This window comes from Rhinolophus sinicus, linkage group LG12 (assembly GCF_036562045.2).
Source record: "Rhinolophus sinicus isolate RSC01 linkage group LG12, ASM3656204v1, whole genome shotgun sequence".
NCBI classification, from domain to species: Eukaryota; Metazoa; Chordata; class Mammalia; order Chiroptera; family Rhinolophidae; genus Rhinolophus; species Rhinolophus sinicus.
The window spans coordinates 67,881,298-67,908,805 of NC_133761.1; the positions used below are offsets into that span (position 1 = coordinate 67,881,298).

At 54.2% G+C, this 27,508-nt stretch overlaps 2 protein-coding genes across 10 annotated transcripts in view; both read left to right on the top strand.

Annotated features, from left to right (window-relative positions):
- NAV1 (neuron navigator 1) overlaps positions 1 to 17,506 on the top strand; it is a 188,124-nt gene extending 170,618 nt beyond the window's left edge. For all 6 annotated transcript variants that reach the window (XM_019750858.2, XM_074317113.1, XM_074317114.1 and 3 more), the window contains 14 exons: positions 398 to 519; positions 3,694 to 3,890; positions 4,085 to 4,277; positions 4,425 to 4,593; positions 4,881 to 4,978; positions 5,101 to 5,196; positions 5,416 to 5,575; positions 6,283 to 6,518; positions 7,299 to 7,453; positions 7,584 to 7,655; positions 8,055 to 8,251; positions 8,606 to 8,724; positions 9,704 to 9,901; positions 11,209 to 17,506. In XM_019750858.2, coding sequence (XP_019606417.2) covers positions 398 to 519; positions 3,694 to 3,890; positions 4,085 to 4,277; positions 4,425 to 4,593; positions 4,881 to 4,978; positions 5,101 to 5,196; positions 5,416 to 5,575; positions 6,283 to 6,518; positions 7,299 to 7,453; positions 7,584 to 7,655; positions 8,055 to 8,251; positions 8,606 to 8,724; positions 9,704 to 9,901; positions 11,209 to 11,304 — 2,108 coding nt within the window. In that variant the 3' untranslated portion in view covers positions 11,305 to 17,506. The remainder of the gene's footprint in view (positions 1 to 397; positions 520 to 3,693; positions 3,891 to 4,084; positions 4,278 to 4,424; positions 4,594 to 4,880; positions 4,979 to 5,100; positions 5,197 to 5,415; positions 5,576 to 6,282; positions 6,519 to 7,298; positions 7,454 to 7,583; positions 7,656 to 8,054; positions 8,252 to 8,605; positions 8,725 to 9,703; positions 9,902 to 11,208) is intronic.
- Positions 17,507 to 18,970: 1,464 nt separating this feature from the next.
- The window catches only part of IPO9 (importin 9), a 35,109-nt gene continuing 26,571 nt past the window's right edge, over positions 18,971 to 27,508 (top strand). For 2 of the 4 annotated variants that reach the window (XM_074317120.1, XM_074317121.1), the window contains exons 1-2: positions 18,996 to 19,198; positions 22,894 to 23,003. Coding sequence is in view for 2 of the 4 variants with exons in the window: in XM_074317118.1 (XP_074173219.1) it covers positions 19,036 to 19,198 (163 nt within the window). In the remaining 2 variants the exon portion in view is untranslated. Of the gene's footprint in view, positions 19,199 to 22,893; positions 23,004 to 27,508 lie in introns of all 4 variants that reach the window. The other 2 variants (XM_074317118.1, XM_074317119.1) reach the window with 2 other exon arrangements.

Here is a 27,508-nt window from a genome sequence, read left to right on the forward strand (position 1 = left end):
TGGGAGGATGTGGACAGAGGGAACCTGCCTACCTTGCTGGCGGGAATGCAAAATGCTGCAGCGATTTTGGAAAACTTGGCAGCTGCTCAGAAAGTTAAGCGTGGACTTCCCCTGTCAGCTGGGAATGCCACACCGGGGTAGACGAGCCCGTCTCAGACACATGTGTTTCTCCTTCTAGACTGGGAGCTTCTTGGGAACCGGGCTGATTGCTTCTTATTTTTCACCTTTGACTTTTTTTTTATGTTGAGTCATGAGTCATGATTGACACTCAGTAATGTTTGTTGAAAGAAAGACCCACAAAACGAGTGAAGTGGCCCCGGAGCTGCCTGGCTCCCTGCGCCCCCCATCTCTAACCCCCCCCCCCCCCGTGTGTTCCTCGCTTGTCCTCGGCCCCTAGAGCTGCGGATCAAGAGGCAGAATTCCTCAGATAGTATCTCGAGTCTCCACAGCATCACCAGCCACTCCAGCGTCGGCAGCGGCAAGGACGCTGATGCGAAGAAGAAGAAGAAGAAGAGCTGGGTAGGTGACGCTGACGGGAGGGGCTGCGTAGAGCCACGTCCACCTCAGCACAGGAAGCGGGCTTCCCGGACGCGCCGAGATGCAGGCCCTCCGACCCTAAGCCCCAGCCGATGTCTGCTCTGCTCAGAGCAAGGTCGGCTGTCCTCTCCTTTCCCCAGCCATTCCCCACCGGTCCCAACACACCCCTCCAACCCCACACACGTACCCCCTGGGGCTCTCCCTGCCGAGTAGGTCAGATGTGTTTGGCAACAGAAGGAAACATCCGGAGGGGATGTCCGACCAGTCCCCTTCCCCAGCCTCCCGCCCCCACGCCCTTCTCCATTCTGGGACGATTCTGTGCACAAAGCATCGGGGGCTCCTGGAAGCCACTTCTTCAGGTTTCTGGAGAGGTATTTGGGGAACACTTCAGATTGCTTCCAAGGAACCTGTATGTCACCTCTGGCCCAGAGGCAGTGGGGAGTTTACTTTTCCAGATAACCCTACACTGACTTGGATGCCCCTTCCAACATCCTTTCAGCGGATGGGTCTGACACACTTTTAGCCCCCGGCCACCTGTGGGAAGGAGAGGACCCCGAAAGGAGACTGTGGCTCTTTGTCCCTGTTCAGTGAGACTGGCCCTCAGACCCCTGTATAGTGCAGACAGGTACCAGCTGTGTGACATGAGTGATTAAGTGTTGCTTCTTTTTTTCTCCCCTTCAAAATGCTGACTTCAATCCCCATTTTTTTCCAGGTCTATGAGGTAAGAGTTCCTCTCCCCGTTTTCTCTTTCCCTTTGCCACACCTTTCCCATTTCCAGAGCAGCCCCCTCCCCCTAAAAAAAGAACTGACATTCATAAAACTAACCATGACGATCACCCCTGAGTTCCCAAGTCACTCCACTGCATGCCCCCCAACCCCCACCTCGTGAGGACAGGGGAGGGGCCTGGTTGAGGCCAAATGGGAGAGTCAGATGAAATCCTAGCCTGGCCCCACCTCCTTTGTTGCAAAATGGGCCTGATACAGAAGCAGTCAGATTGAGCTGCCCCTGTCCAGGAAGCGAGCGCTCTTCCTTCTGGTTCCATCACCCCCAGAAGCCCCAAGGGGAAGAGAATGGCTGGATGAACTTGCTCTTGACCGCGCTTCCCAGAGGCCAGTTCAGTCTGAGTCTAGCCCGAGGACTTAGCCCTACACTGAGAAGAACCAGAGGTAGGGAGGGACGTGAGCCAGTGCAGGGTCCCCTCGAGTCACCATAAACCCGGAAGCCCTCCAAGCATCATGGAACTTGCAGAGACATCTGTCAGGGCTGAGCGTAGAGCCCAAGACAGACAGAGGGAGCCAGACTTGCCTTACACACCGGGCATCAGAGGCTCTATCCCCGCCAGCGCTGAGGCAGGACTTGAAAGATGGAGCCTGTCACCTCAGCCATCAGGGAGCCTGCAGAATTGCAGAGGGGACAAAAAAGTTATCAGATTGCTGACGCCGATCCAGCAGCACCAAAAGCCTAATGTAGTCAGTGGATGGAAAGGCATTTTTAGATGGGAGGGAGACGCCACAGAGGAGGTGAATGCTGGACTGGGGGTGCTGAGAGGAGAGTGTTGGGATGTCCCTAGTGGACACTGCCCAGTGACGGGAGCCACAGGCCAGGAAGAACACGCGTCCGGCCGGGGCGCTGCCGATGTGGGGGGCACAGAGGAGGGGCCCGAAATGGCAGGGTAGCTGTGTGAACGCCGTCACGCCAGGCCACTGAGCTGCTCCCTGAGGACGCTGTCGTCAGCGTGGGGAGCCCTGCCCTTTGTCCAGCACACGTCCGGGTGCCTGAGCGCTGGGCTGCCCTCGCTGAAGAGTGTTCCCTGAGCTCATCTGACACCGCACAGCTCCACCGTGTCCCAGCATCTCTGGCCACACGAGCCTGCAGGAGCCTGGCTCTCCCTGGGGGCCTAGTGACCTGAGATGGCGTCCACTCCAGGCAGGCCAGTCACGGGATCTGTCTGTGTGCACGTGCTTTCATACACGCTCACGCGCACACCCATACACACATGTACGCGCACGCACACAGCCTGCCATGAGGCAGGACGTAGAGGAGACGCCGTGGCTGGAAATCAGGAGCCCGTCCCCAGCCAGCAGCTCCTTGGCCTTCTCGGCGTCAGTTCCTGTCTCCACAGAGAACTGAGCTTGACAGGACTTTTGGGCCATGAGTCCTCGCTGGTGACGTGTCCCCTGCACACTTACTCCTCATCGCGACCACAGCACACGGCCCCTTGTCCAACCTGGGAGCCACCCAGCACACGCCCCCATTAGCTGCACTGTCCCCACATAGCCTTGCTGTGCTCCAGGTGAGACACTCAGGAGTCCCCTTAGAGTGTCCCTTCTCTTCCCTTCTCACTGTCCCAAAGGTCTGCTTCGCTCCGGTCCCCTTTGTCTCCAACCCCTCCTCTGCTCTCTCGCTGCCATTTCATCTCTGTGCCCATGTGGTATGCATGCTGTGTGGATGCATGTGCGTGGCTGTGGGACAGGACCCTGGTTGGCATTGCGGCTCACACCCATGACACCCAAGCTCGTCACCACCTGAGCTCGCACACACTGTGGTCAGATGGCAGAGTCCCAAATGTCTGAGGAAATGGGAGGAAGCGACCCTCGTTCTAGGACCTTTGAGCGGACGTAGCAGAAAGCCCTGTACCTGGCTGTCTGGCCGTGCTGTGATGTGCGGAGCAGACACGCCCCTCGAGAAACTCCATACCCTCCCCCCTCCTGTTCGTTCCACAGAATCGCTCCGTCAGTCTCTGGTTAGCGGGTGGATAGTCTGCCGTGCGCCCTGGTCACAGCAGGGTCGTGAGCCCTCCGGGAGCTACCCCCAGACTGAGTCCCTGCTGGTCTGTGGCTAAAGGCAGATGGGATCGCTGCGAGCTGTCCCCTCTGACCTCTGAGGGCTTCTCTCCATCCCAGTCAGGGACACAGACCCCCAGGGCAGAGAGAAGACCTGGGAAGCTCCCATAGCCCACGACAGCAGGCCAGGATGTTCCCCTTTCCTCGGTCCTAACATCAAGGCCGCTCTTCTGTTCTCACGCCACCCACGAGTCACAGGCTGAACCCCCAGACACGCCCTGGCCACGCACCATCCCCGCAGGCCTTACCCGGCCCGCCCCACAGCCACAGCGCGGCCCTGACCTCTCCCCACCTGCATCTGCTCTTTTCTAGCTTCGAAGTTCCTTCAACAAAGCCTTCAGTATAAAGAAGGGGCCCAAGTCAGCATCCTCGTACTCAGACATCGAGGAGATCGCCACCCCTGACTCCTCAGCCCCCTCGTCCCCCAAACTGCAGCACGGCTCCACAGAGACGGCTTCGCCCTCCATCAAGTCCTCCAACTCGTCTTCTGTGGGCGTCGAGGCCCCTGAGTAAGTGTCCTCCCACTGCCTGCCTCCTGGCCCCCACACAGACCTGGCCCTGGGCCCCTGAGACCAGCAGACGGGCCTTTCCTCTCACTGCTCGGTCCCTGGGGCAGGAGGAGCCAGGGCTGCCGGCCATGGTCTCAATGCCCAGTACCCAGCGCTTCTGCCTGTAGCTGGCTTGACTCTTCGCTTTCTTCCAGGGCCCCTGCTCACTCAGCTCCCCACGTGAGGCTGTTCCACGCCAGTGAGGAGGACGAGCCGGAGAAGAAGGAGGTGTCCGAGCTGCGCTCCGAGCTGTGGGAGAAAGAGATGAAGCTGACAGACATCCGCCTAGAAGCCCTCAACTCTGCCCACCAGCTGGACCAGCTTCGGGAGACAATGCATAACATGCAGGTCAGTGTCCTGGCAGGCTGGGGGCGGGGCAGGGGCGGGGCTGGGGGCGTGTCCAGCCTGCTCCCCTTGCTATGCGGCTGCAGGGGGGGGGGGCTCAGGCTCAACCCCTCCAACCCTACTCCCTTACCCCGTCTGTTCTGTCCACAGTTGGAGGTGGACCTGCTGAAAGCTGAGAATGACCGGCTGAAGGTCGCCCCAGGCCCCTCATCGGGCCCTCCCCCAGGGCAGGTCCCTGGGTCGTCTGCTTTGTCGTCCCCTCGCCGCTCGCTGGGCCTCGCTCTCACCCACTCCTTCAGCCCGAGTCTCACAGATACAGGTACCTATTTGGGAGAAGAGGTGAAGAGGGTTCGGTCCGCTGCCATACCATTCCACGTGCTCTGGTGGCATCTTCCTTGGCCCAGGGAGGTGACAGAGCCTAAACCAAGCAGATGCCAATGTCATGGGACACAAAGAGTTGTTATGGTCTTTTGACCCTAACTGCTTTTCCATTTGGGGCTTGCGTTTCTTCTCTGTGACACATGAAGAATTACTTGGGAAGGACAGCGCCTGGGGTTAGGAAAGCCTATGGGTGCCTTAAGCCGACAGCCCTTGTCACTCCTGCAGACCTGTCGCCCATGGACGGCATCAGCACCGGCGGCCCCAAGGAGGAGGTCACCCTCCGGGTGGTGGTGCGGCTGCCCCCACAGCACGTCATCAGAGGGGTAAGGACCTGCGGGAGGGCCGGCCACACTGTCGCGCTGCCCTGACGCCCTCAGAACGTGCTCAGCCCTGAGGCTTGAGGCTCGTCTGCCTGCAGGGTCACGTGCTCCCTCTGACCTCGCAGGACTTGAAGCAGCAGGAGTTCTTCCTGGGCTGCAGCCAGGTCAGCGGGAAAGCCGACTGGAAGGCATTGGATGGAGCCGTTTCTCAGGTGTTCCAGGTACGCGGCACAGGGTGGCTCAGCGCGGCCTTCTGTGACGGGCTGCTGCTCCGCGCACACCCTGGGTCCTGGGGCCCTGCCACCCTCCAAGGATAGCTTCCCAGGAGGAAATGTGCATTCTTCCCTCATGCCTCTGCTTGGTTCCCTCTCAGGCTTTGACAGCCGTATGTGTGTTCTCGGGTCCCTCACCGTCTCTTCCCCTCCCTGCTCTTCCGTCAGGACTACATTTCTAAGATGGACCCAGCGTCAACCCTGGGCCTCAGCACCGACTCCATCCACGGCTACAGCCTCAGCCACGTGAAACGTGTGCTGGACGCAGAGCCCCCGGAGATGCCTCCCTGCCGCCGAGGCGTCAATAACGTGTCGGTCTCCCTCAAAGGTCAGCCTCTGTCTCCTGGGGTGAAGGGACAGGAAGGGCCGTGGGAGAACCCCCAGGGATTCGTTCAGTAGCAGTTATTGAGAACCATCAACGTGACTGGCCAGCTGGCCAGCCATACTCACGGGTTCAACCAACCCGGATGGAAAGTGTTCTTTGAAGTGTTACATTTTTGCAGATGTGCACTGTGTGGTTAGGCTTATGATCGTAACATGTACAGACCTTTTTCCTTGTCATTGTTCCCTAAGTGATACATTGTAACTGTTTACGCAGTGTTTACATTGTGTCAGGTATTGCAAGTACCTAGAGATGACTTCAAGTTCAAGGGAAGGTGTGCACAGGTTACATGCCAGTGCTCCGCACTTATGTAAGGGGCTTCAGCAGCCTCGGGTTTCGGTATTCCCAGGCATGGGGAGATCCAGGAACCAGTCCCCCGCAGAGAACGAGGATGACTGTAATGTGAGATATAAAACGATGAGACCCTCGTGACTTCTGTTCCCAGGGACTGGTTCCCAGGGAACTTTCTGCCCAGCCACCCACGCACCTGTAGCTCACAGCACGTCCCTAAGAATGAGCCCCGCTCGGATTTGGGGACTCCCGTGGCTCTGAGGTTTTCAGTGGGCTCCTGGATGAAAAAGGAAACGCGCTCAGGGTCCCTTGCCGTCCTCAGGGCCCTGTCGACACTCACGCTGTCTGGGGCCGGGGTGCAGGTCTAAAGGAGAAGTGTGTGGACAGCCTGGTGTTTGAGACGCTCATCCCCAAGCCCATGATGCAGCACTACATCAGCCTCCTGCTCAAGCACCGGCGCCTGGTCCTCTCGGGCCCCAGCGGTACGGGCAAGACCTACCTGAGCAACCGGCTGGCGGAGTACCTGGTGGAGCGCTCTGGCCGTGAGGTCACCGAGGGCATCGTCAGCACCTTCAACATGCACCAGCAGTCATGCAAGGTGACTGCCTCCTGGGCCCCTGCCAGCCATTCCAGGGCCTTGGCTCAGGCCCTGCCCAGCTTCCTTTCTTTTCCCTCCTCTCCCTCCGCCTGAATCTTCCTCCTCCCGCCTCCTCAGTGTCCTTGCTCCCTTCCCTCCCCATCACGTCCCCTTCCCCACTCTTCTCTCCAGACTCTGGCGCTGCCCTCTCTGTCCACACCTCCCCTTGCCTCTGTCTGGTGCCTTTCCCTCCATCTGATCATCTGCGTCTAAACCACAGCGTCCTCGTACCCACCTCGCTCTCTGCCAGCCCTGCCGATCCCATCCCCTCTCGTTTGTTTTCTCCCCGTTAACTTTCTTTTCAGTATTACCCTCTGACTCTGAGCTTTGAGCTTTCTGGGAAGAAGCACTCCAAATTAAGTGCCACATATTGTGTGGTCCCTGCTGTCTCTGGGCACACCCTACCACAGTGGGGTTGGTTCAAATCTTGGTTCCCCCAGGTGGGGAGGCAGGTCCACTGGGAGAGTTCATGGGTCAGCCCAAGGCAAGTCCCTTTAGGGAACAGTGTTCCCCACTTGAGGGGAGGGTGCTTAGGGACCACTTCTCGAGAGGGTAGCTGTAGAGCCCTTGGGGCCACTGTTTGGCAGACTGCTTCTACAGTCAGGTGTCCAAGTGCATCAGATGGGGACCAAAGGCCCCAGGGAAATCCAGGCCTGGCAGCTTCCCCAGGGCCCTGCTGGCCCAGGCCGACCCAGGTGCCCATTACTGCTGAGTGCTGACCTCCTGCCATTTTTATTTCAGGATCTGCAATTGTATCTCTCCAACCTGGCCAACCAGATAGACCGGGAGACAGGCACCGGGGACGTCCCCCTGGTGATCTTGTTGGATGACCTGAGTGAAGCAGGCTCCATCAGTGAGCTGGTCAACGGGGCCCTCACCTGCAAGTACCACAAATGGTGAGCTGGAGGCAGGGCCAGGCTCGTCACAGCGGGAGGAGGGAGAGGCCGGTCCAGTCCATTGGGCATGCGTGGCAGAAAGCAAGCGTTATGACGTGCCTACGTAAAGCCTTGACCTTTCTGCCCACAGCCCCTACATCATAGGCACCACCAACCAGCCTGTGAAAATGACACCCAATCACGGCTTGCACTTGAGCTTCAGGTGAGAACCATGGCCCTGGGTGAACCTTCCAAGGGTCTGTAAAGAGTGACGTGCCAGGATGTGGCCCGACAGCAGTAGAAAGCAGAAAGAATGAACCAGCCGGAGCCTTCTGGGCTGGAAAGGGCGGGGGAGCTGGGAGAGGAGAGGATAGCAGAGCCCATACACAGCTGGGATTCCAGTTCTCTGCCCGCACGCCCCTCGGCCAGGCCGGGGAGGTCAGCTAGTTGTCTGAAGATGGGCCCTGGTTGGAGAAGCAGCTGTGCCCGCCCAGGGCTGCTGCCCTGAGTTCAGCTGAGCCCACTGTGACTTGAGAAGAAAGCCAGCAGGCCTTCGTGGGAGGCAGGAGGAGGAGGGATGGTCCCCTTGCCACCCTGACCCCACTTCCATCCCTGGCGGCAGGATGCTGACCTTCTCCAACAACGTGGAGCCAGCCAACGGCTTCCTGGTTCGCTACCTGAGGCGGAAGCTGGTGGAGTCGGACAGCGACGTCAACGCGAACAGGGAAGAGCTGCTGCGGGTGCTGGACTGGGTGCCCAAGCTCTGGTACCACCTGCACACCTTCCTGGAGAAGCACAGCACCTCGGACTTCCTCATCGGTACCGCCGGCCTGTCCCGCTCGGCCACCTACAGGCCCCTTCCCTCTGGGTCCTCGGCACTTAGAGCCGCTCAGCAACGTCACCGCTTTCCCAGTGCAGTTAGCACCACGGCGCGGGCAAGCCACCTGAGGCTCAGGAAGCTAGCCCCTCCCTCGCTTGTCCCAGATGGTGGGACTGAGGAGGGGCACGGGGGACCTCAGAGCTTGCCCCACTCCCTCACCTTATTCAGGGGACTCCCCACCATCTGCCGCACCTGAATGTCCCCGATCCCGTGGCTGTCTGAGCCCTCTGCCTGCTGTGGGGAGTCGCAGAGGCCGTCCTCAGCCACCTTCACGGCCTCGTGCCTTTCCGCAGGCCCCTGCTTCTTCCTGTCCTGTCCCATTGGCATTGAGGACTTCCGGACCTGGTTCATCGACCTGTGGAACAACTCCATCATCCCGTACCTGCAGGAAGGCGCCAAGGATGGGATCAAGGTGAGCGGCCCTGAGTGCGCGGTCCCCAGGGTCAGGCTGTCCTACCTCACCGAGCGGGCGCCTGGGGAGGGCTGGGGCCTATTGTCGTGGTCAGTGAGTGAGGCGCTGGGCAGGCCAGGCTGCTTTGCTGCCTGCACCGCCATTCAGCAAATGGCCTCGTGACCCCACCTCTGGCGCCACATGTCCATCCGGACTCGGATCAGAGCAAATAGAGAAAGAAATGCGCTAAGAATGAAGTCAGACCCTATGACAGCCTTAGCTGATGACTAACAAAGGGTTACCTTGGCCAAGTTACTCAACCTTAATACTCTCATGTGAAAAACGAGATGATGCATTCTGCCTAAACCACCAGGGTGTTTTAAAAACACATGAAATCTGTGACAGGATTTTTAAATCTTAGACTAAGAACTTGGTGCAGAAGGAAGATGTCACTTTTTAAAGCCTCCTCAGTTGTGTCACTAGTAACTTGGGGGACAGTCATCAGTAATGTCTGTCCCAGGCCTCACAATGGTGTGATGCCTGGCCCTGCTGGCCCTGCATGGTCCCTGAAAGTCGCCGGTTCTTGTGACCGGTGTCTCCTGGTGCTGCAGTGCATTTCTAGAGAGGGGACCTGTCAGACTGCTGCCAGACAGAAGTCATTTCATTTCATTTTGATTATGAACAGTTTTCCAATTTAAAAGTACTTTTATACAGGTAACATCTGTTTTCACCAAAGTCAAAAAAATTTTCAAGGTATTATTGCTAAAGTAGAAGAACTTCTTACTTGAAGAGTAAAATTGTGGGGTCCTAAGGGTTGTACATGTTAAGTTTTCACACAAAACGGTTTTATCAGCTGACACCAACGTATTTCCCGTGTTAGAAAGTCGGAGAAAATTCCATGGGATCAGAGCCTCCAGGTGTACATTTGAGGCAGCGCAGCCGCCATCAGGAAACCGCTGGTCTGGGTGCCTCCCTGTAACCCATGTCTCCTCGTCTCCAGGTGCACGGACAGAAAGCTGCCTGGGAGGACCCAGTGGAATGGGTCCGGGACACTCTTCCCTGGCCGTCGGCCCAACAGGACCAGTCAAAGCTGTACCACCTGCCGCCCCCCACCGTGGGCCCTCACAGCATCGCCTCACCCCCCGAGGACAGGACAGTCAAAGACTGCACCCCAAGTTCTCTGGACTCAGACCCTCTGGTGAGTGGGAGCCCTTGTCATGTAAGAATAAGAGGGTTGCGGACCTGACGTCTTCACGCTTCACGTGCCCTGATGGGGGTGGCTGGACAGTGCCTGGAAGAGCAGGACCAGGGAGGGGCCTGCGAGGGGCTGACTGTCAAGAGTTCTGTGTCGCTCAGACCGTGAGCTGGGACCTGGCTTAGGCTCAGCCAGGATGCGTGGCCACTGGGCCCAGGGCATCCGGCAGACCCAGGTGGGAATAGCGAGCAGACAGGTAGAGCAGCAGACATGTCTCTACCGCCACCTGTCCTCCCACCAGTGTCCTGACACAGCTTTAGTCTGCCGGGTTTCACTGACGCCTGCAGAAAGCAGGCTGACACAAGGGACAAACCCGGGGAACAGGAACAGTGCCTGTAACCAAAGGAGGATGGGTCCCTAAAATATACAAAATTCCCCAAACACTTCTAGACGGGAGAGTGGACAAAGGCCATGAACAGGCATTGGACTAGAGGAATGCAAATGGCCAGTAAAAACGTTACAAGAGCCCTGGCCTGTCCAGTAATTGAGGAAGTGCATGTTAAAGAGAGGAGATACCAGTTCACATCGGCCAAAGTAGCGCGTGAAAGCCTGGACTTCACACGCGGGTCCTGGGGGTGTCACAAGTGACACCGTTTCACAGGCTCCGTCGGCAGAGTCTGTGGAAAGTGGACCTGCACAGATCCTGTGACCTTGAAGTTTTTCCTTTCAAGTAGGACATTCTTCCATGTTAGTCATAATACATTTTTATTTAAATTTGGACTTTGTTGAAAACAGATGTTATCTGTGTAAAAACACTTTTACATCAGAAAACTGTCCGTAATCCTGTAAAAACATGGAAGACAGATTGAATAGAGGCTCCACCAGGCCTTGCTGCCGCGGAGGGGCACAGGCTTATAGCGGCCCCCGAAAATGAGAGGGAAGGACAGCTACACTGAAGGGCTCAGACGGGCCATGACCGGTGGGGTCTGAGCTGGGGGGACACGGAGCCTCGCTGTGGCCTGACGACCTCGTGGCACTTGGCACAGTCCTCCCGACACGGGCTGGCGGGTCCCGGCCCTCTGGCCTATACCGGAGTGCGAGCCCCTGGCAGGCACAGGCGTCTTGTTCTGTCTGTCGTCCCCCACACATCACAGCGTGGCACGTGCACAGCACACGCTCCAGGTAGGGCAGCCGAGTCGTGGCAGCTCCTCCACGAATGACCTCTGCGCTGGGCTCCCAAGCCCCCCTGTGGAGTTTCTACACTTCCCAGCGTCCCAAGCGCATTAACCCGTCTTTTCGCTGCTTTTCAGATGGCCATGCTGCTAAAGCTGCAGGAAGCCGCCAATTACATCGAGTCTCCAGATCGAGAAACCATCCTGGACCCCAACCTCCAGGCCACACTCTGAGGGCCCAGCAGTCACTGTCCCCCCGACAGCAGGACGCGGCGCCAGCTCTGTTGGCTCCTCCTCTCCCTGCTCCTCTTCCAGAGCCTGGCTCCCTGGCCCGAAGGAGACAGGAAGGAGGAGGGGAGGACGAGGGCAGGTTCTTGGCGCTGCACCTCTGAGAACTTCCCAGCACAGACTGGTGGGGTGGCGTGTGGGAACTGGTGTCCCCTGGACACGCGGATGGGCCTCCTGTCATGACTCTGGGGAGAAGATGATCCTGGGTCTTCTCTCTTGGTTTCTTGTCTCGCTACAGACTCCTGGGCTTTCTGGGGGAGGGCTCAGAAGACATGAAAAGAACCTGCAGTGGCCCCTCCCTGAGACAGTCCTGACGGGGAGCCCGAGGGAGGCGGCGGGAGCTCCCGGATTTCCCGCAGAGTCTCCCCAATCCCGCCACCACTGCCAACAACTCCCCCCACAGAGATCTGGCTGGAGCCCAGAAAAAGCAGCATGTGGTTTAAAAAATGTTTGACTCAATCTGTAAAAGGTAAAAAAAGAAAACAAAAAAAAGAGAAAATGAAGCTGGAGGGGGGAGCCCGGTGCCAGGACAAGGATGACGCAGGGACAGCTGCCAATCGAAGAAGTCGCCAAACCCCAAAACTAACGTGCAGCCTTCAGAGAAAGACGGCCAGCTCGGTCTATACCCCTAACTTAACGCACGAGCGTCAATAAACCCCGCTTTTTATTTTTCAGTTTTGTTTTTTGTTGCTATTTTTTCCTCCCATTCGCCTATTTATTTTCCTTTTCCTTTTTTTTCTTTCTTTTCCATCTCCTCACACGTTCACAAGATGCTTGGGCTGCTTTTCCAGGGGCTGGTTTGGCTTGTCCAAATGGGTTTCCTGTGGAGAATCTGACGCCATCCAATTGGCACCAGCTGGGCACCTGCCGTGCCACTACCTTTGGCATCCGTGGGGCTTGTATGAGACATGAAGTATCAGTTCAGAAGTAGTGGGAGAAGAAGGACGGTGACCACCCTTTCAAGAAAGCACACATTCTGCCTGCGAGCTCAACCGCCAGCCTCCGGCGGGGAGTGGATCGCCCTGTCTCGACAGGCAGCCGACTCTGAGCTTCACCATGGACTAGAGGAAAACCGGGAAATGAGATACGTTCCTCGGTCTTGCAGCCTGTCCGGCCCCTCACGGTACGGTTCTGGTGGCAGCCCTTTGCCTGGCTCCATCCCAGACTCCTAGCGGGCCTTTACTACTGGTTTGTGGCAAGTGGAAATTCACTTATAAGGGACCGGACATCCGTGTCCCCATCAGAATACAAGGCTCAAGGCATGTGGTTTGGTGGCAGAGATGTGCCTTCCGCAGGGATCCGCCTTGTGCAGAAGCCGCCTGGAGGTCTGGCAGCCTGTCTGCCTTCATTCCACTGAGGAGCTCAAAAAGGACAGACGGGCCCTTGCGTTCACCACCTCGTAGGGCGTCCCCTTGTTACCTTCAAGGTCAGCTAAGAAATGGAGCCAAAGCCCTGGGGGCCAGCTAGAGAGGCCTTTGATTAGGCCCAGTGCCTGGGAGCAGAAGGCCTGTGATTCGGTCAGATGGGCCTGGAGGACTGTGGGCTCTTGCTTATCTCGGTGGAGTCTCCTTCTGGCCGTTTCTGAAAGCCCCACAGGCCGGATCCAGCAACTCGGGGTGTGACAAGCTGGGCCCACGCGTTTGCTCTTCAGGTTCCTGAGTGCACGAGACCTTGTCAGAATCTACAGGCACACTCAACGGGCCAGCTCTCCCACCCACCCGGGGCGGAGGCGTCTGAATCTTCACGTGAGAATATTTTCATTTAGGTCCAAAAGATGGTCCCGATTGTTCCCCAAGCAAGCTTCTGCCTTCACGCGGGGATGACCGGGCATTACTGCTACTGCTGCTGTCTATGTCCCGTGAAGATCCCCACCCAGGTCGGCTGTAAAGTATGGTGGGAAGAGGCCACTTGGCCGAGGATGGTGCTGACATCATTGCCTTAAGGTCCCTGCTGTGTGGAATGAGGCGGCCCCAGAGGCGGGCACTCTAACCTGGGAGGAAGGGAAGACCGGCCGGGCCTTCAGACCCAGGCGTCTTCTTAGCTCTGTCCTGAGCTCCAGCCCCGTGGCAGGGCTCAGACTTCCAATGCCATCTTCATCCGGTAGTTGAGCCCTTAACTCTGTATTTTCTGGTGCTGCCCAGCCAGTGCCTTCTGTCATGGATGTTACTGGCTACTTGACAAAAGGAAAGGGGAGAACCCCTTCCTCTGTTCCAACTGCCTCAGACCCCCAAAGGAATTCTTGTCTGCCTGGTAGCCATGGATACCACCGTGAATTTATCTGGAGGCCTCTCGGTATAACTTCTCACGTCTACACCTGGGATTCACCCCCTCTCCTCTCACTGGACTGCTGCACTTAGCCCAGGCCTCCCCCTTCCAGGTGCTTTCCTCCAGAAGGTGCCCATCTAACGAGTGATGTTGCAGCTAAGCTTTCCCTCTGGAGCCTGGGACCCTGTTTACAGTCGTGGGGCCTGGCATCTCACCGAGGAATCACGGTCACGTGACAACTGCCGAAGGTTGAGCGTCCCCATGGTGCTATAACCCCTTGGGACGCTCGTCCAGACGTCTCTGAAACAGAAAACCTGAGCACCGCCCTAGAATGAACAAACAACAAGAGCAAATGCACAGCATGCTCCTACCCATGCACCTGCTTCTGGGTGAAGACTCCTAGGACCCCCCAAAAAAGAAAACGGTCCCATAGCTAAATTTTCCATGCCCGGGCACCCTCCGAAGAATCCAGCCTGAGACTGGAGCTTGTGCTCTCCCCTTCCTCTCCAGCACCCGACTCAGTCCTCACCCCAATTGGCGAGCAGATGACGTGTTTCCACACCCAACAGCAGCCCTGCGAGAGCCACGGCTCCCGGGGCCTCATCAGGGGCCTCTCGTTTCCGGATGAAGATGACCAACACATTCTGTCCAGTGTATCTGTTTCTTGAACCTGCCTAGGCATTAACAATAAAATACTAGGTCACAGAGGCTCACGTGGGACCTCACGTCTGTGTGTGTGTGTGTGTTTCTGTGTGTCTGTGTGTGTGAGTGTGTCTCACAGAGCAGTTTGCTGTTTCCTGTTTTCTGAGGCTTCACAGAATATTTTTAAAAAATCTGCTTTGTGACCCCTTGCGGTGCTCACCTGTCTGTGTGAATCCTTGTGCCGACGTCTTTTTCAGGTAGTCTAACCTCCAGGAAGCCAGAGGCTGGCAGGGAAGAGGGTCTGCTGAAGAAAGTCCTTAGTGGTTGGCATGCTTTCTTCTTGAGTTCCCAACCTTCTGACCACTATATCCATAAGGGCTCTGGACAAAGGAATGATTTTCTTGTTTCATTTCTCGCCTCTTAGTTTTTCTGGTTTGCAAGACGCCAAGTGGACCTGACATCATCGTCTTTTCCCTTCTAGCTCCCTGACACAAGGCTCGCACCATTCAGAGACACCCCGTTTCCGTGGCCTGAGGGGTAACTATCTCCTGTAGTATTGCACAGCAGTGGGAGGAAGCGGTGGGGGCCTGCTCTCCCCACACACCTCTCAGCACCTGGCACAGCACCATGGACAGAAGCCCTGCACATAGGAGAGGTTTCCCTGGCCGCGTGGAACTTGGTCCTAAAACCAGGATGACGGACAGACCTACGTGACACTTGTAGGGTCCCTCGTGTTTGGGAGAATTTGTTCTGTCCCAATCACACATGTAACACAGGGTTCAAGTGCCGAATTAACCCAGACCACCAACTATTACTCCGCCATGTTTTTTCCTTCCTTACTCCTGGGCCTCAGTTAAGCTGAAGCTAGTCAAGTAGACTGTACAAGCCCCGCCCACTGGTGGCTGAGATGTACCTCTGCAGAGGGTTTACTAATGGAGACGGGTATACTAAGAAACGTGGTACACTCCTAGGTGGCTGACGGCCGGCCAGTTCTGGTCCGTGGCCACAAGTAACAAAATGGTCTTAGGGACAGTATGTCCCAAAGGCCAAAGCCTGAAGATACCGCCCTTCACAATGGAATCAGCTTTATATATGCTCGTGCGCCCTCAGTCAACCTGATCAGGGACCTACGGGGCCACCAGCATGGCCCTCCCCCCTGCCAGGGCCCACGTGTGTGCGTCCACTCGGCACAGCCCCGGGAAAGATGGAAGTGAACGGGAAGACGGTAGAGTTTCCAAGTGAGGACACCAATCAAAATCTGGGAGCTGCAGGGAGATGAGTGCAGTTGAAAATTAAACCTGTGTATACTGGACCCTCCCAGTTTGCTGTTTTGGCTATTTTTTGTAATGATCCTGCCGTGGAGAATTTCCTATGACAACAGCGGTCATGGGAGTAGGTGGGCCCCCAGTTCCTTGATTCAACTACGCTAATTTCTTAGAGCAGTGGTTCTCAGTATGTGTTTCCAGACCAGCAGCATCTGGGAACGTGTTAAAAATGGAATTCTCAGGATAGCAGCCAGCACTCTGTTCTCACAAACCCTCTGGGTGAGTAAGACGCACGCTCCAATTTGAGATTCACTGTTTCAGAGGGAAGGCCAAGCATCAGAGTTCCCACACTGAGGACCTTTAGGACCAAAAAGAAGAAGGTCCTAGATTACAATTCGGACTTTAATTTCAAAGTCACCGTCCTAATGTTTGTTTTTCCTTTTATTTAACACAGGAAGAAAGGGGTGTGTGCTTTGGTGGGGGGGTGTTGGGGGGGCATTAGCATCTCTTTTCATAGAAGACAACCTTCAGAGACAAATCTCATGACTCTGAAAATGTGACCCTGGCAAACCAAGGGGCTTCAGCAGAGGAAAAGTCAGAGGCCTCCTGGCTGGATTATTTGTATCTACTGTGAGACCTCTTCTGATTATGTAATAGCACGGGAAAAGTCCAAAAGTCTAATTTGTGTTTCCATGACAACTTGCTCCCCTGGCAACATCCCTCTCCCTTATTTGAGTTAGAAAGAGCACTGCTGGGTCTCAGGACCTGGTCATGGCCTCCTTCCCCAGGGCAGCTACCAAGTGAGGGCTCCAGGATCCCAGGACGGCCCCTTCTAGCCCTGCTGGAAGTGGGGGTGGGGGGAGCTCCCCGAGGGAGTCAGCACGATGAAGAGGCAGTTCTGGAAACCTAAGTCCCTGGGCCCACCCTTGCCTTTCCCCATGCCAGGATCCAGAACTACTCAGCCATTGGGACAAAATAAAATCCTTTAAAAAAGGAACTTTGTATCTTTCCAAACAAGATAAAATCCTTTAAAAATGGAACTTTGTATCTTTCCAAACAAGATAAAATCCTTTAAAAATGGAACTTTGTATCTTTCCAAAGTCACAGACTCTAGCTGATGAGGCTGTTTACAACTGGTTTGGGCTGAAGTTTGGTTTTCCCTGTGAAAGAGCTTGTGGGTAGAGGACAAACATGCTAGCACGCAGCCTCCACAGCTCTAGCCTTTGGAGAAAGGACTGAAGCCTGAGGGAGGCGGTGTAAAACCACTGCACTCACATCGCCCTCTGGGTCCCCAGAAGGCCGATGGGGGTCCTTGGGACATCTCTGTCCTGTGGCTCTTCCGCTTCCCTGCCATTTCTCTGAGCCCGATTTCCCCGTCATCAGGCAGAAGGCCCCACGTCCCGCCAGTCCCAGCTGCCGCTGTGCAGTAGCCTCCCACATCCGAATGGTTTTTGTTTTATTCAACAGAACAATCTTTGAAAAAATGAATTCCAACCCCTGCTAGATTCCTTCCCCCACCCAGTCCTGTTTTAGGCGGCACTGTTTACGAGATGGAGTCTGTTTCTCAAATGCATGGCAATCCTTGAGGAAGGCGGGCAGGAATTTTTGCAACACTTTTTAACTTACTGGGCAGGAAACCTCAAACCAGGCTATGTGTGTGTCTGTGTGTTTGTTTTTTTCTCATTTGACCCTCCCCTCTGTCTCTCTACCCCCTTTTATATCTAATGTAGAGAAAGCAAAACTGAATCTGGGAAGCAGAGCAATGTATATACTTGCGGTAACAATCATGACGGGCTGTCCCCTCAGTAATTCGTTTTAAATAAGAAATTGGTTGAAAATTAAATCCATGCCAGGGCCTGCTGAAGAGCCCCTCTGACCTGGACCTTCTGACCAGGAGGCATGTCTCCTCCCAGCAAGACTCATCTGTTCTGATGCCGTTTGCGTTTCAATAAAGTTATCTCCTGTGTGTCCACTGACTGCTTCTCTCGGTCTGCTTTCTGTCTCCGTTTATCTTGTGGCTCGTTCCTTGATCTGGAAGGGGGACTGTTTGCAGCCATCTGCCTCACCCAGAGCTAAACCCACCTGCCTGGGAAGGTCAGATCCCCTTCGCTGGGGGGGGGGGTCCTGCTTGCACACTGTGGACCTAGCGCTCCACCAGAACTCGAAACACCCAGTCTGGAAGTCGGGGTCCTCAAGCCCTCCCATCTACTGCCACACCTTTGGAAAATGTACCACCCTCTAGACTTGCCTAAGTGTTCTTGGGGTACAAGTGAACCTATGAGGGAAGAAGTTGTTCTGATGGGGTTCAGCCTCCCCTGGCCACCGACGGGAGGAAAAGAAGACCTTCCTGTTCCCTACTGCAGGGAGCAGGGACGCACTCTTCCCCATGACATGGCGGTAACAACCGAGCGCCCTTCTCACACGGGTGGTGCCACAGTGTTTAGAGCGCTTGTCAATAAACCGGGGCACCATGCTATTGGAAGACTCCTCAGAGGGGGTGACTTGCCCCCTGATGGCCATCTCTCAGCATCCAGTCTGAGAACTGGACTAGGCACTGCTAACTGGTGTCCTTTGCCACTTGGGAACGACAGGGCTCCTAGAGACCTCACTAAAAACTACCTGTTCCTCGGTGCTCTAGAACCTCCCACTCCAACAACAGCCGCCTTCTGCCACTACGGACCACCCTGCTCCTCGTCTTCAACCCGCTCAATAATCCTCCACGTCTCCGGTGTTCAGGAGCGTCCTGCTCCTGCGCGGGTCCCCAGTTCCCACCACCAGCCCTGGAATAGCCACGCGAAGCGAGTCCTGTTCTTTCACGTCAGTGTCCACGCGTAGTTTCTCTGGGGGGAAAGAAAGACATGTTCTCGGCTAATAGGATTCCTTCTCAAGTAGTCACATAAGTACTTACTCCGGAAGAAATACGCTTCCCACGCAGGTGCTCTCACCTGGCCGGCCACTTTCCAGCGCTGGGCCTTCGGAAGCCGCCCTCCCCACCGCCCCGTCCACTTCTGTCTCTTCCCCGCTGCCTCCGAATTCCTGAGGCCAAGAGACCAGAGACTCCCTCGAGCCAAAGCGTTTTCAGTGTTAGGGGGCGAAGGTTGGTTTAACTTAGAGCCGTTTCTGACCCAGCGCCGTCTTAGAGCCCATTCCCATGCCACCTCCTCTCTACTAACGCAGTGTCTTCCACCTGAGACGTCCCTGGATCTAAAGTCCTTTATTCCGAGTGAGTTTGCTAACGTGCTGGTCCGCTTCAGGAAAGCCCGCTGACGAACCCCCCTCCCCGGGGCTCCCCGCCGCAGAAACCCCGAGCGCCTCCTGCGGAGAAAGGTGCAGTTCCCGTCCCTGCGGCAGGCGGCGCTGTCTCCGGAGGCTGCGCGCCTCTCCCCGCCCCCCGGCGCGCCGCTGCCGCTGGTGCGCAGGCGCGGCTTCGCGGATTGGCCGCGCGCGGGAGCCGTCGCCCAGTGGCGGGTCCGGGCCGCGGGCCTGGCGGGCTGAGCGCAGGAAGATGGCGGCGGCGGCGGCGGCTGGCGCGGCCTCGGGGCTGCCGGGGCCGGTGGCCCAGGGCCTGAAGGAGGCGTTGGTGGACACGCTCACCGGGATCCTGTCCCCAGTGCAGGAGGTGCGCGCGGCCGCCGAGGAGCAGATTAAGGTGCTGGAGGTGACCGAGGGTGAGTGAGCGACAGGCGGGACCGTCCCGGGCGGCGCGGCCCCGGCGGAGGTGCGGCCCGGCCTGGCCGGCGGAGGAGCGGCCCGCGGACACGCTCGCCCGGTGGCGCCGCGGGCCGGGGTCCGACGGCCGGGCCCTCCCGGCGCCGGGGACGGGGGCGCGCAGGGCCCGGAAGAGGCGCCGTCGCGGCGCGAGTGTCGCCCGCAAGTTGGTGCCGGAGTTACAAACGGGCCGGCGGTTCTTCCCGTTCGCGGCTCCCAGAGACCCAGGGCGGCGCACGTGCGGCCGCTCCCGCCCCGGCCGCGCCCGCCGTCCGTGCGGGGCGCGCACGTCTGTGTGCGGGGCCGGCCTCCTTTGTCTGCCGCGCTTTGTCCCGGCCCCGACCAGCCGCTTGCAGGGCTGCGGGGAAGACCGCGCTGGCGGCCGCAGGCGGCCTGTCCGTGTCCTGCCCCGCGGGCCTCCCCCGGAGGACGGACAGCGCTCCGGGTCGCTGAGCGTAGCTGGGACTGTCAGGGCCTCCCTGCGGGAACCCCAGGCCCCAGCCCCCGCCCCGCCCGAGCTCGCACAGACCTGCCCGCACGTGGGGAATTGTCCATGGTCTGACCACCCTCGAGGCCTTGACTCGGCCCTTCTACTGGGCTTAGGACTTTTACTGGAAAGGATTGGACCCCTATGTCCCTTACATAGAATTTCCTCGTCTCCCACATCCCGAGAGAGCTGTTGAAAACGAATTTCCCTCTAATGAAATACATGGCGACATGGGACCTAACTGGTGAAGGGCGACTTTGAAGGTGGGGTTGTCATGGTCATTGTTCTTAGCGTGTCAGGCCCTGGAGAGGAGAGGAGCCGCCACGGGACAGGAGAAAGGCACAAACAGGAGAGAGCTGCGACAGCCGCGCTGGGGCCTGACCTGAGGGACTTGCGTCCTCCTGGGGAGGCCGTTCCTCACATTCATGCCCCTGCCTGCGTGGGGTGTGAAGGAGGAAGTGCCGACGCCAAGCAAAGGGACCATAGCACCTCAAGTTACTGTCGCTGCTGGAGTCAAGTCGAGGGCAGGCGCCCTTCCTGAATGATTCCCGGTGCCCCTGATGCCCCAGTGCAGGTCTGGCAGCTTCCTAGGAAATGGGACCCTCGCTTGTGTTGAAACAGTCCACCCGCAGCCCCACTCGGGCTCTGGCCCTTCAACTCTCGCCAATGCCATGGTCTCATCTGGGCAAAGTCTGGTATAAACTTCCTAGGGTCTTTTTAAAGTTCTAGTCTCTCCCTTTCTTCATCCTTGGAGATGAAGTGCTGAACTTCCCATTTGATTGAGGCCACGGATGGGAATAGCCTGAAGCCCTCCCCCCATAACTGACTGGTCGTCGTGTGCCGTTGGGCACGGAGGGAGGCTTGGTACAGCGCAATGTCTGGGCTGGTGGGAAGACGTGGGACTCACAGGGTGAGACGTGGTGTACAGGGCTGGGTCAGGTCTAGAGTGCAGTGCACTGCATCGGGCCCTTTGGGACTGTGTTTTTAAATAGTGTGACTCCTCATGTTTGTTTTAAAAGTATAGAAAGTCACCCCCTTCGTTATATGGAGGATGGCGATCCATTCGTCACATACAGTACCTCACCTCTCTCCTCTCCTCTTCCTGTGGCCTTTATCAAGTTGCATTTTGCCTTTGGGCAAAGAGTCCCTCCTGTCTTACGTTCTGTCTGAATCTCAGATGTTTCCTTACCATGGTCGGTAGCCACTGCCCCCCTTTTCATGAAGACATAGCACCTGACCTGCCAAGCAGCGTTTAGCGATGCGACTGGCCTGATGACACCGGCAGGACGTTGCTCCTGCTGCTAGAAGGCCTGCAGGCCCAGGTGAGGAGCCAGGCTCGCAAATGAATGAACAAACAATTTTCCGCTCCTTTGGCATTGCTTCACATTTTAGGGGGGAAAACACTTGCCTTTTGGTCCTAGGAACTTGAAGTTCCTTGAAACTTGAAGTTAATGAGAAATCTGGGCGTTAGTGTTTATTATTATTTGTGTTCTGGTAATCTTTTGATCCTTTTTTTGGTGCCACGGGCTCAAGGTCGTGTCTAGTCCATCTGTGCCTTCAAATAACAAGCCTTTGTGAGCCATTTTTTATTGCTGCACATGGGTGACTGGTACCAAGTGATGCCAGAGATGAGTTGGTCTGTTCCTTTTGATGAGCAGGTGTGCCGCCATCCTTGGCTGCCTCATCTTGAAGCTTAAGTGGGAGAATCTCTAACGTAATTTGGGGCAAACGGGCACAGGTCAATTGTCAACTCCCTGTTAAATGGACAGACAAGAAAGGTTGACATGCTCTGACCAGATTCCCGGTTAGATTTTCAGAAGCAATTATCGTAGGAAATTGAAGTTGCTGGAGCCCAAAGTACATCCTGGTCATTTAGTCTGCCAGCTGATGTTTTTCAAGTAGTAAGTTGCCTGTAATTAGTTAACATATGTGTCAGCAGGAGCCCATTTTCTTAAGCCAAGGACGCGTGTAATGGGAGAGATTCACCGGGCTTATGGGTCACTTTCAAAAGGATCAGGATGGGTCCTTCCTCAGAATGGTGTCCTGGAATGACTTTCCCGAGTCCCTGTTTGCCATCCTCTCTAGTCACGTGGTACTTGAGGAGCCCAGCAAACCTTTCTGAATTGTTAACAGGGTTAATTAGAGAAGGGTCAGGTGCCATCGCTACCAGCAGACTCCCATCCTGAGTGGAGAAGCCCGGCACTGGCAAGTTGGGAATTCCTGTGTTACCCAGTATCCCAGCAGGTACTTGGTACCTTTCATCTTTCTTGGGGTTGAGATTTTGAGTTTGGTCAGCAGCGTTTGCAGGAATGTTGTTCTGCCTCAATAGAGCGAAAATAAAGGGCTTTTTGATCTGTGAGAGCATTTTTCTAATTCCGTTTATTTAATAGGCAGGGTCATGTCAAGCATTTTATAAGCATAGTGATTAAAAAGACGAGAGTTATGAACTGCCAAAGATCTCTTGCATCAAAGCCTACTGTTCTCTACTCAGCTTCATCAACGCCTCTTGTCTGACTTACAAGATGTTGACTTCTGAGAATGTCAGCGCTTGATGTTTGGTGTGTTTATGCCTTGCTGATTTATATCTTAGAGGGGACTTTTTCCTTCTTCTCTCTCGACTTTGCTCTAAGAGCAGCGTCACTGAGTGTTGGAGTGGGTTGCTGCTTTCGTTCTCCTGGCCAGCGTAGCATAGCACCTGCTTTCTTTGCTATGTGGCTAGTTTAGACCCAAAGGCATTTTCTTTTTTTAGTTATTCCTTTTGTCTGTTAGAAATGGAGACATTTCCCCCCTCATTTGACTTTGACATAGTTTTGCTGTCTTGCTCCCAGCAAATACCGTGTTTCCTGGAAACTAAGCCCTAGCATGAATTTTCAGGATGACATTCCCCGAACATAAGCCCTAATGCATCTTTTGGAGCACAACTCAGTATAAGACCTGGCTTTATTTTCGGGGAAACACGGTATGTCACAGAAAATACTTGTTTTTCTTTCCTTCCACCACCGTTACTTGAACTGGGGAGGGGGCCTTACCTCTCCCTCCTTTTTCCTGCCATCAGGTGCTGCCCAGGGTCTGCATTGCTCCCCCCATCTTAGAGGCCTAGAGAGGTAACCCTGCCGGCTGGGAGTTTGCTTTCTGGTTCTCATGGGCACTTTTCTGGCTCTCTTACAGTATAGCATAAGCACTGTCACCTGCGAAGGGCGCCCCTCAAGGATCCAGACGCACTCCTGGGCATGTGGCGGGCACTGAGCCGGGCAGAAGGCGGCCACGCTCGGAAAAAGGCCAGTGGTGGAGTTTTCTTTTTCCTTTCAGCTGTGGTTTTGTGGTGTTTCCCGACCCCCAAAGCAAAAAGGGGCTTCTGCAGAGCTCTGCTTGGCGCTCCTTCCTCCCAGACCATCCTGCTCACACCTCTTCGTGCTGGCAGCCCCCCTGACTGGCAGCGCTGCCAGGGGCGCGTGTCGGGCAGGTCTGTAGGACCCCACTGGCGTTTGTCTTCTCCTTTATCCTGCGCGCCCTCCTACGCCAAGGTTTAGATAGATCATGTTTTTGCCTAGTGGGGTGAAAGGGGAGCAAGGATGACGGGAGGGAGCAAAAGACTAGAAGACCAGAGAAGGGGTTCAGGAAAGAGCGCAAAGAATTTTTTAGGAAGGAAGTCAGAGGATACCATTTCGGATTGGATTAGAAGTATAACCAAGAACGTAGAGTCGGATGTAAACCCAGATTAACAGAATGGGTCTGTCCTTACTTCACCCGGGGAAAAGGACCTAGAGAACTTACAGTTCTTAGGAAAGATGGCTTTGGAAAGCCAACTTCATACCACCCACTTGGGAGCGATCCCCTTTGGCTGACTGCATAGAGTGAATCTTAGTGTCATCTAACCGGTCCTCTCCACACAAACAAAGGCAGCGATGTATGTCTGTGTCTCGTGTGTTTTCCTGCATTAATCGTCTCCAAGTCCGTTATTCAGCTGTTCTTTCTAGTGCTTTCTAAAGAAATTATGTTCAAGACGCCAGTCAGCAAACCTGGGAGCCCCCAGCACACACTGAAATAAATACAAGTCCTTTTCTTTTACGATGTGTTTCATCGTATTCCTCCCAGAAATGCCGTGTTGTCTCTGTGAAGAGAATGCTGTAAAGGGGGCTGTTGCTGCCGAAACCGGGGAGGCTAGGAGCGACTGTTGGCTAGAGTTAAACAGGTCAGAGAACTTGTTCTCTCGCTTTCCCTTCTGAGCAGAGCTCACCTCAGCACCGCGCCGCCACCACGCCCGCAAGGCTTTTGATTAAGTACACGGAGGTTTTCTGGTAGGAGATTCTCCCGTGGGGCTGACGTCCCTCTAACTCCAGTGGGTGTCTGTGTAGACAGAATAAATTGGGCTAAATAAAATAATAATTGGTAAGAATAATAATAGATGTTTCCCCCTCTCATGTCCCCCTGTAACCTGGTGAGGTCTTTGCCTTTGAATTTTGGGGGGTTTCCAAACCAGAACTGATCAAATATGGTCACTGTTTTTGAAACTCTAGGAGCTGTAGAGAAGAAAACCTCTTCTGGTCATCCATCTGGTTTCTAAATTTGTCTGTAGTTACTGGTCATGATGTTCTTTGCAGATTTTCTTTCCCATTAAGACTTTTGAGCAGAGTCGTCTTACTCGAACTTTCAAGCTGCTTCTTTCCAGTGTGGAGGAAATAAACTCTCAGAGAAAATCCGTCTTCCAGACGCTTGTTGCAGGTACAGACTCCTGCTGACTTGGGTCTGAGGGCCCGTCTGGATCTGAATCTTCGGATGATCTCGCGTTCTCACCGTCCCTTCCCGTGATGAATGGAAATGGGGGTGTGATCTTTGAAGGTCACCAGACAAGATGAAAGCGTCCCCAGCCTGGCCGTCATTAGGAAAAACGTACTCACACTAAGTTTTTCTCTAAAAAAGGAGGCTTGCCATTCTCAGGTGGGTGAGCAAGGACCCCAGAGCAGCACGGACCCCAGAGCAGCAAGCTCTGTGTGCAGTTCTCCTGGTCTTCCTGCAGTAATGACCCCTCACTGGTACCAGCGTCCCTGAGGGGAAGTGATTGGCTTCTGTCCTCTCTGAGCCGCAGTGTTACCCCGCAGCTGCGACAGTGTGTGCTTTCACTGCAAAGGTGATTGTCCGGCTCGGTTTAAGCTGTAGCGTCTCACGTTTCAAGCCCTTCTCAGAAAGATTCATTTATTCCTCTGTATCTCGTTCACACTGTATCGTTAAAGAGTCTGTCCATCTTGATCTCGTTTCAGTTTGTCCCTGTGGTGATGAGCTAAAACCTGGCTCTTCCCAGGGACATGAAAACCCACCCTACCGTGGTCCATACAAAAATCATTCAAATGGCGCCTGAGAGGAAAACTGTGGCTCAAGTGGTTTATGAACTTGCCTGACGTCATTCTGAAGGACGTTAAGGAAAGCACCCCAAAGTCGGTTGACTGCACCCGGGGAGACCACGCCTGGTAGGCAGGGACGTTCTAAGCCGACTTGGGGCCATGAAGTTAGCACCGTATCACACTGCGTGTCTGACGTCCAAGGAGGTCTGGGCACCCTTGCGAGTTCTCTTTCTCCTTTGGTTGGGTTCCACACATGGATGCTTCGGGGTTCAACTTAAACACTGGTAGCCCAGAGGTCTTCCTAAATGATGTCTGAGTCATCTGCGTTTAGTTCTGAAAGTTGACGCCCCTACCTTTGGGGTTGTAGACACCGACTGTTTCTTCTGCTGTAAGTGGGTCCTGTAGCACTCCCGGACTCTGAACTAGCTGAGCTCATCCTAAGAAGTAGAGTGGGGTTCAGTATCTTTAGAGGTGGTTCTGCAGGTTTCAGGTGTTGCCTGTGGTTTTATCACCTAGTAAGTGCTTTGGAAAGAATATGGCTTCTTTTGCGGTGGTCTTGCAAAAAGTCTTCTTTCCTGAGGGAAGTGATAGGTGTCATCAGATTGTACCAAAAACTGCAGCTTAAAATAAGGGTGTAATAAGAGTGAGTTAAGTAGCTAAGATTCAGTGAGGTACCAGGACATAAAACTAAAATGCAAAAATCAATAGCCCTTATATTCACAAACAGTAAAAGGTTAGAGGACATAATAGAGGCATTAAAAAAGTTTACAATAGCAACCAGAAAGATTAAACACTTTGGAATAAAATTAACAGGAAATGTACAAGAACCTTCTAGGGGAAACTTTTTAAACACTCCTGAAAAACTTAAAAGAAGACTTGAGTAAATGGAAAGACACATGCTGTCCTTGGGTAGGACTACTCTGCATTATAGATGAATTAAACAAGTCGATTGTGAAGTTCACAGAAAAACAAGCGTGGAAGAATCGCTCCAGAATCACTGACTAAGGAAGTCTCTGAGGGGACTAGTTCTACCAGACATGAAAACATCGTATAAAGCCTCTATAATTCAAACAAAGAGCATGGCCGTGGCACACGAATAGACAAGTGGAGCTGTGGAATAGAATAGAAAGTCCAGAAATAGTTACAGGTATCTTTGGAAATTAGTGATCCAGATACAGGTGGCAGCTCAAATCATTGGGGTAAAGATGGACTTTTTAAAAAAGCTACTGGGACAGCTGAGTAGCCATTTGGAATTAGATCAGTATGTTACACCGTACCAAAAATATAAGTTCCAAATGGATTAAGAATCTAAATATTAAAAAAAAATAAAACCATACAAGTTGTAGAAGAAAGTATGAGTGAATTTTTTTCTTTAACTTTGGCATATCGAAAGGCTTTCTAACTACGACTTGAAATTCAGAGGCAATAAAAGAAAAGGTTGATAAATTTGACTACATAAAACATTTTTAATTTGCATGACAAAAAATACCATGTAAAAAGTCAAAAGACAACTGATAAATGTGGAAAATTTTTTCACAGCATATACTAGACGAGGATGATTTCCTTAGTATATAAAGAGCTCTTAAAAATTGAGAGACAAAGGACCAGAACTCCAAGAGAAAAATGGGGGGAGACATGGACAGACAATTCACCCCTTCCCCCTAGAAAAGACAGTAAAACAGCGCTGGAACTTACGAAAGAAGTTTAAAGTCACTCATGATTAGAGAAATGCCAGTTAAAACAACACTGAGCTACCATTTGTCATCTATCAGACTGGCTAAATGTTTCAAGTATGAGAACACATTCTGGTGGTGAGGTTATGAAGAAACACTCTTAACATGGCTAGTGGCAATGCAAAGTGGTGCGGTCCTTCTGGAGGAACATTTGGCCACACCTGACAACACTGCATTGCCTTGTGACCCAGAAATCCCACTTCTGGGAATCTAAACTGAAGATGCACCTTCAACAATATAACAATACACACCCACAATATTATTTACTGCGACATTGTTTGTAAAAGCAAAATACTGGAGCGATCTCACTGCCCATACCCAGGAGAGTGGCTGAGTAAAGTATATACATCTATACAATGGTATATTGTGTAGCTATAAAAAGGAATGAGGAATCTGAACTGGTTTAGAATGAATTCCAGGATATGCCGTGTTTCCCTGAAAATAAGACCTAGCCAGACCATCAGCTCTATGGCGTTTTTTGGAGCAAAAATTAATATAAGACCCAGTCTGGGTATTACATTATACCCAGTATTATATTATATTATGTTTTACCCGCTTTTAAAGTAAAATAAGACCAGGCCTCATATATAATTTTTGCTCCAAAAAGACACATTAGAGCTGATAGTCTGGCTAGGTCTTATTTTCGGGGAAACACGGTACTGGAAACTGAAAGAAATCTAAGTGCGAAAGAGTATCTGTATACTACTTTTC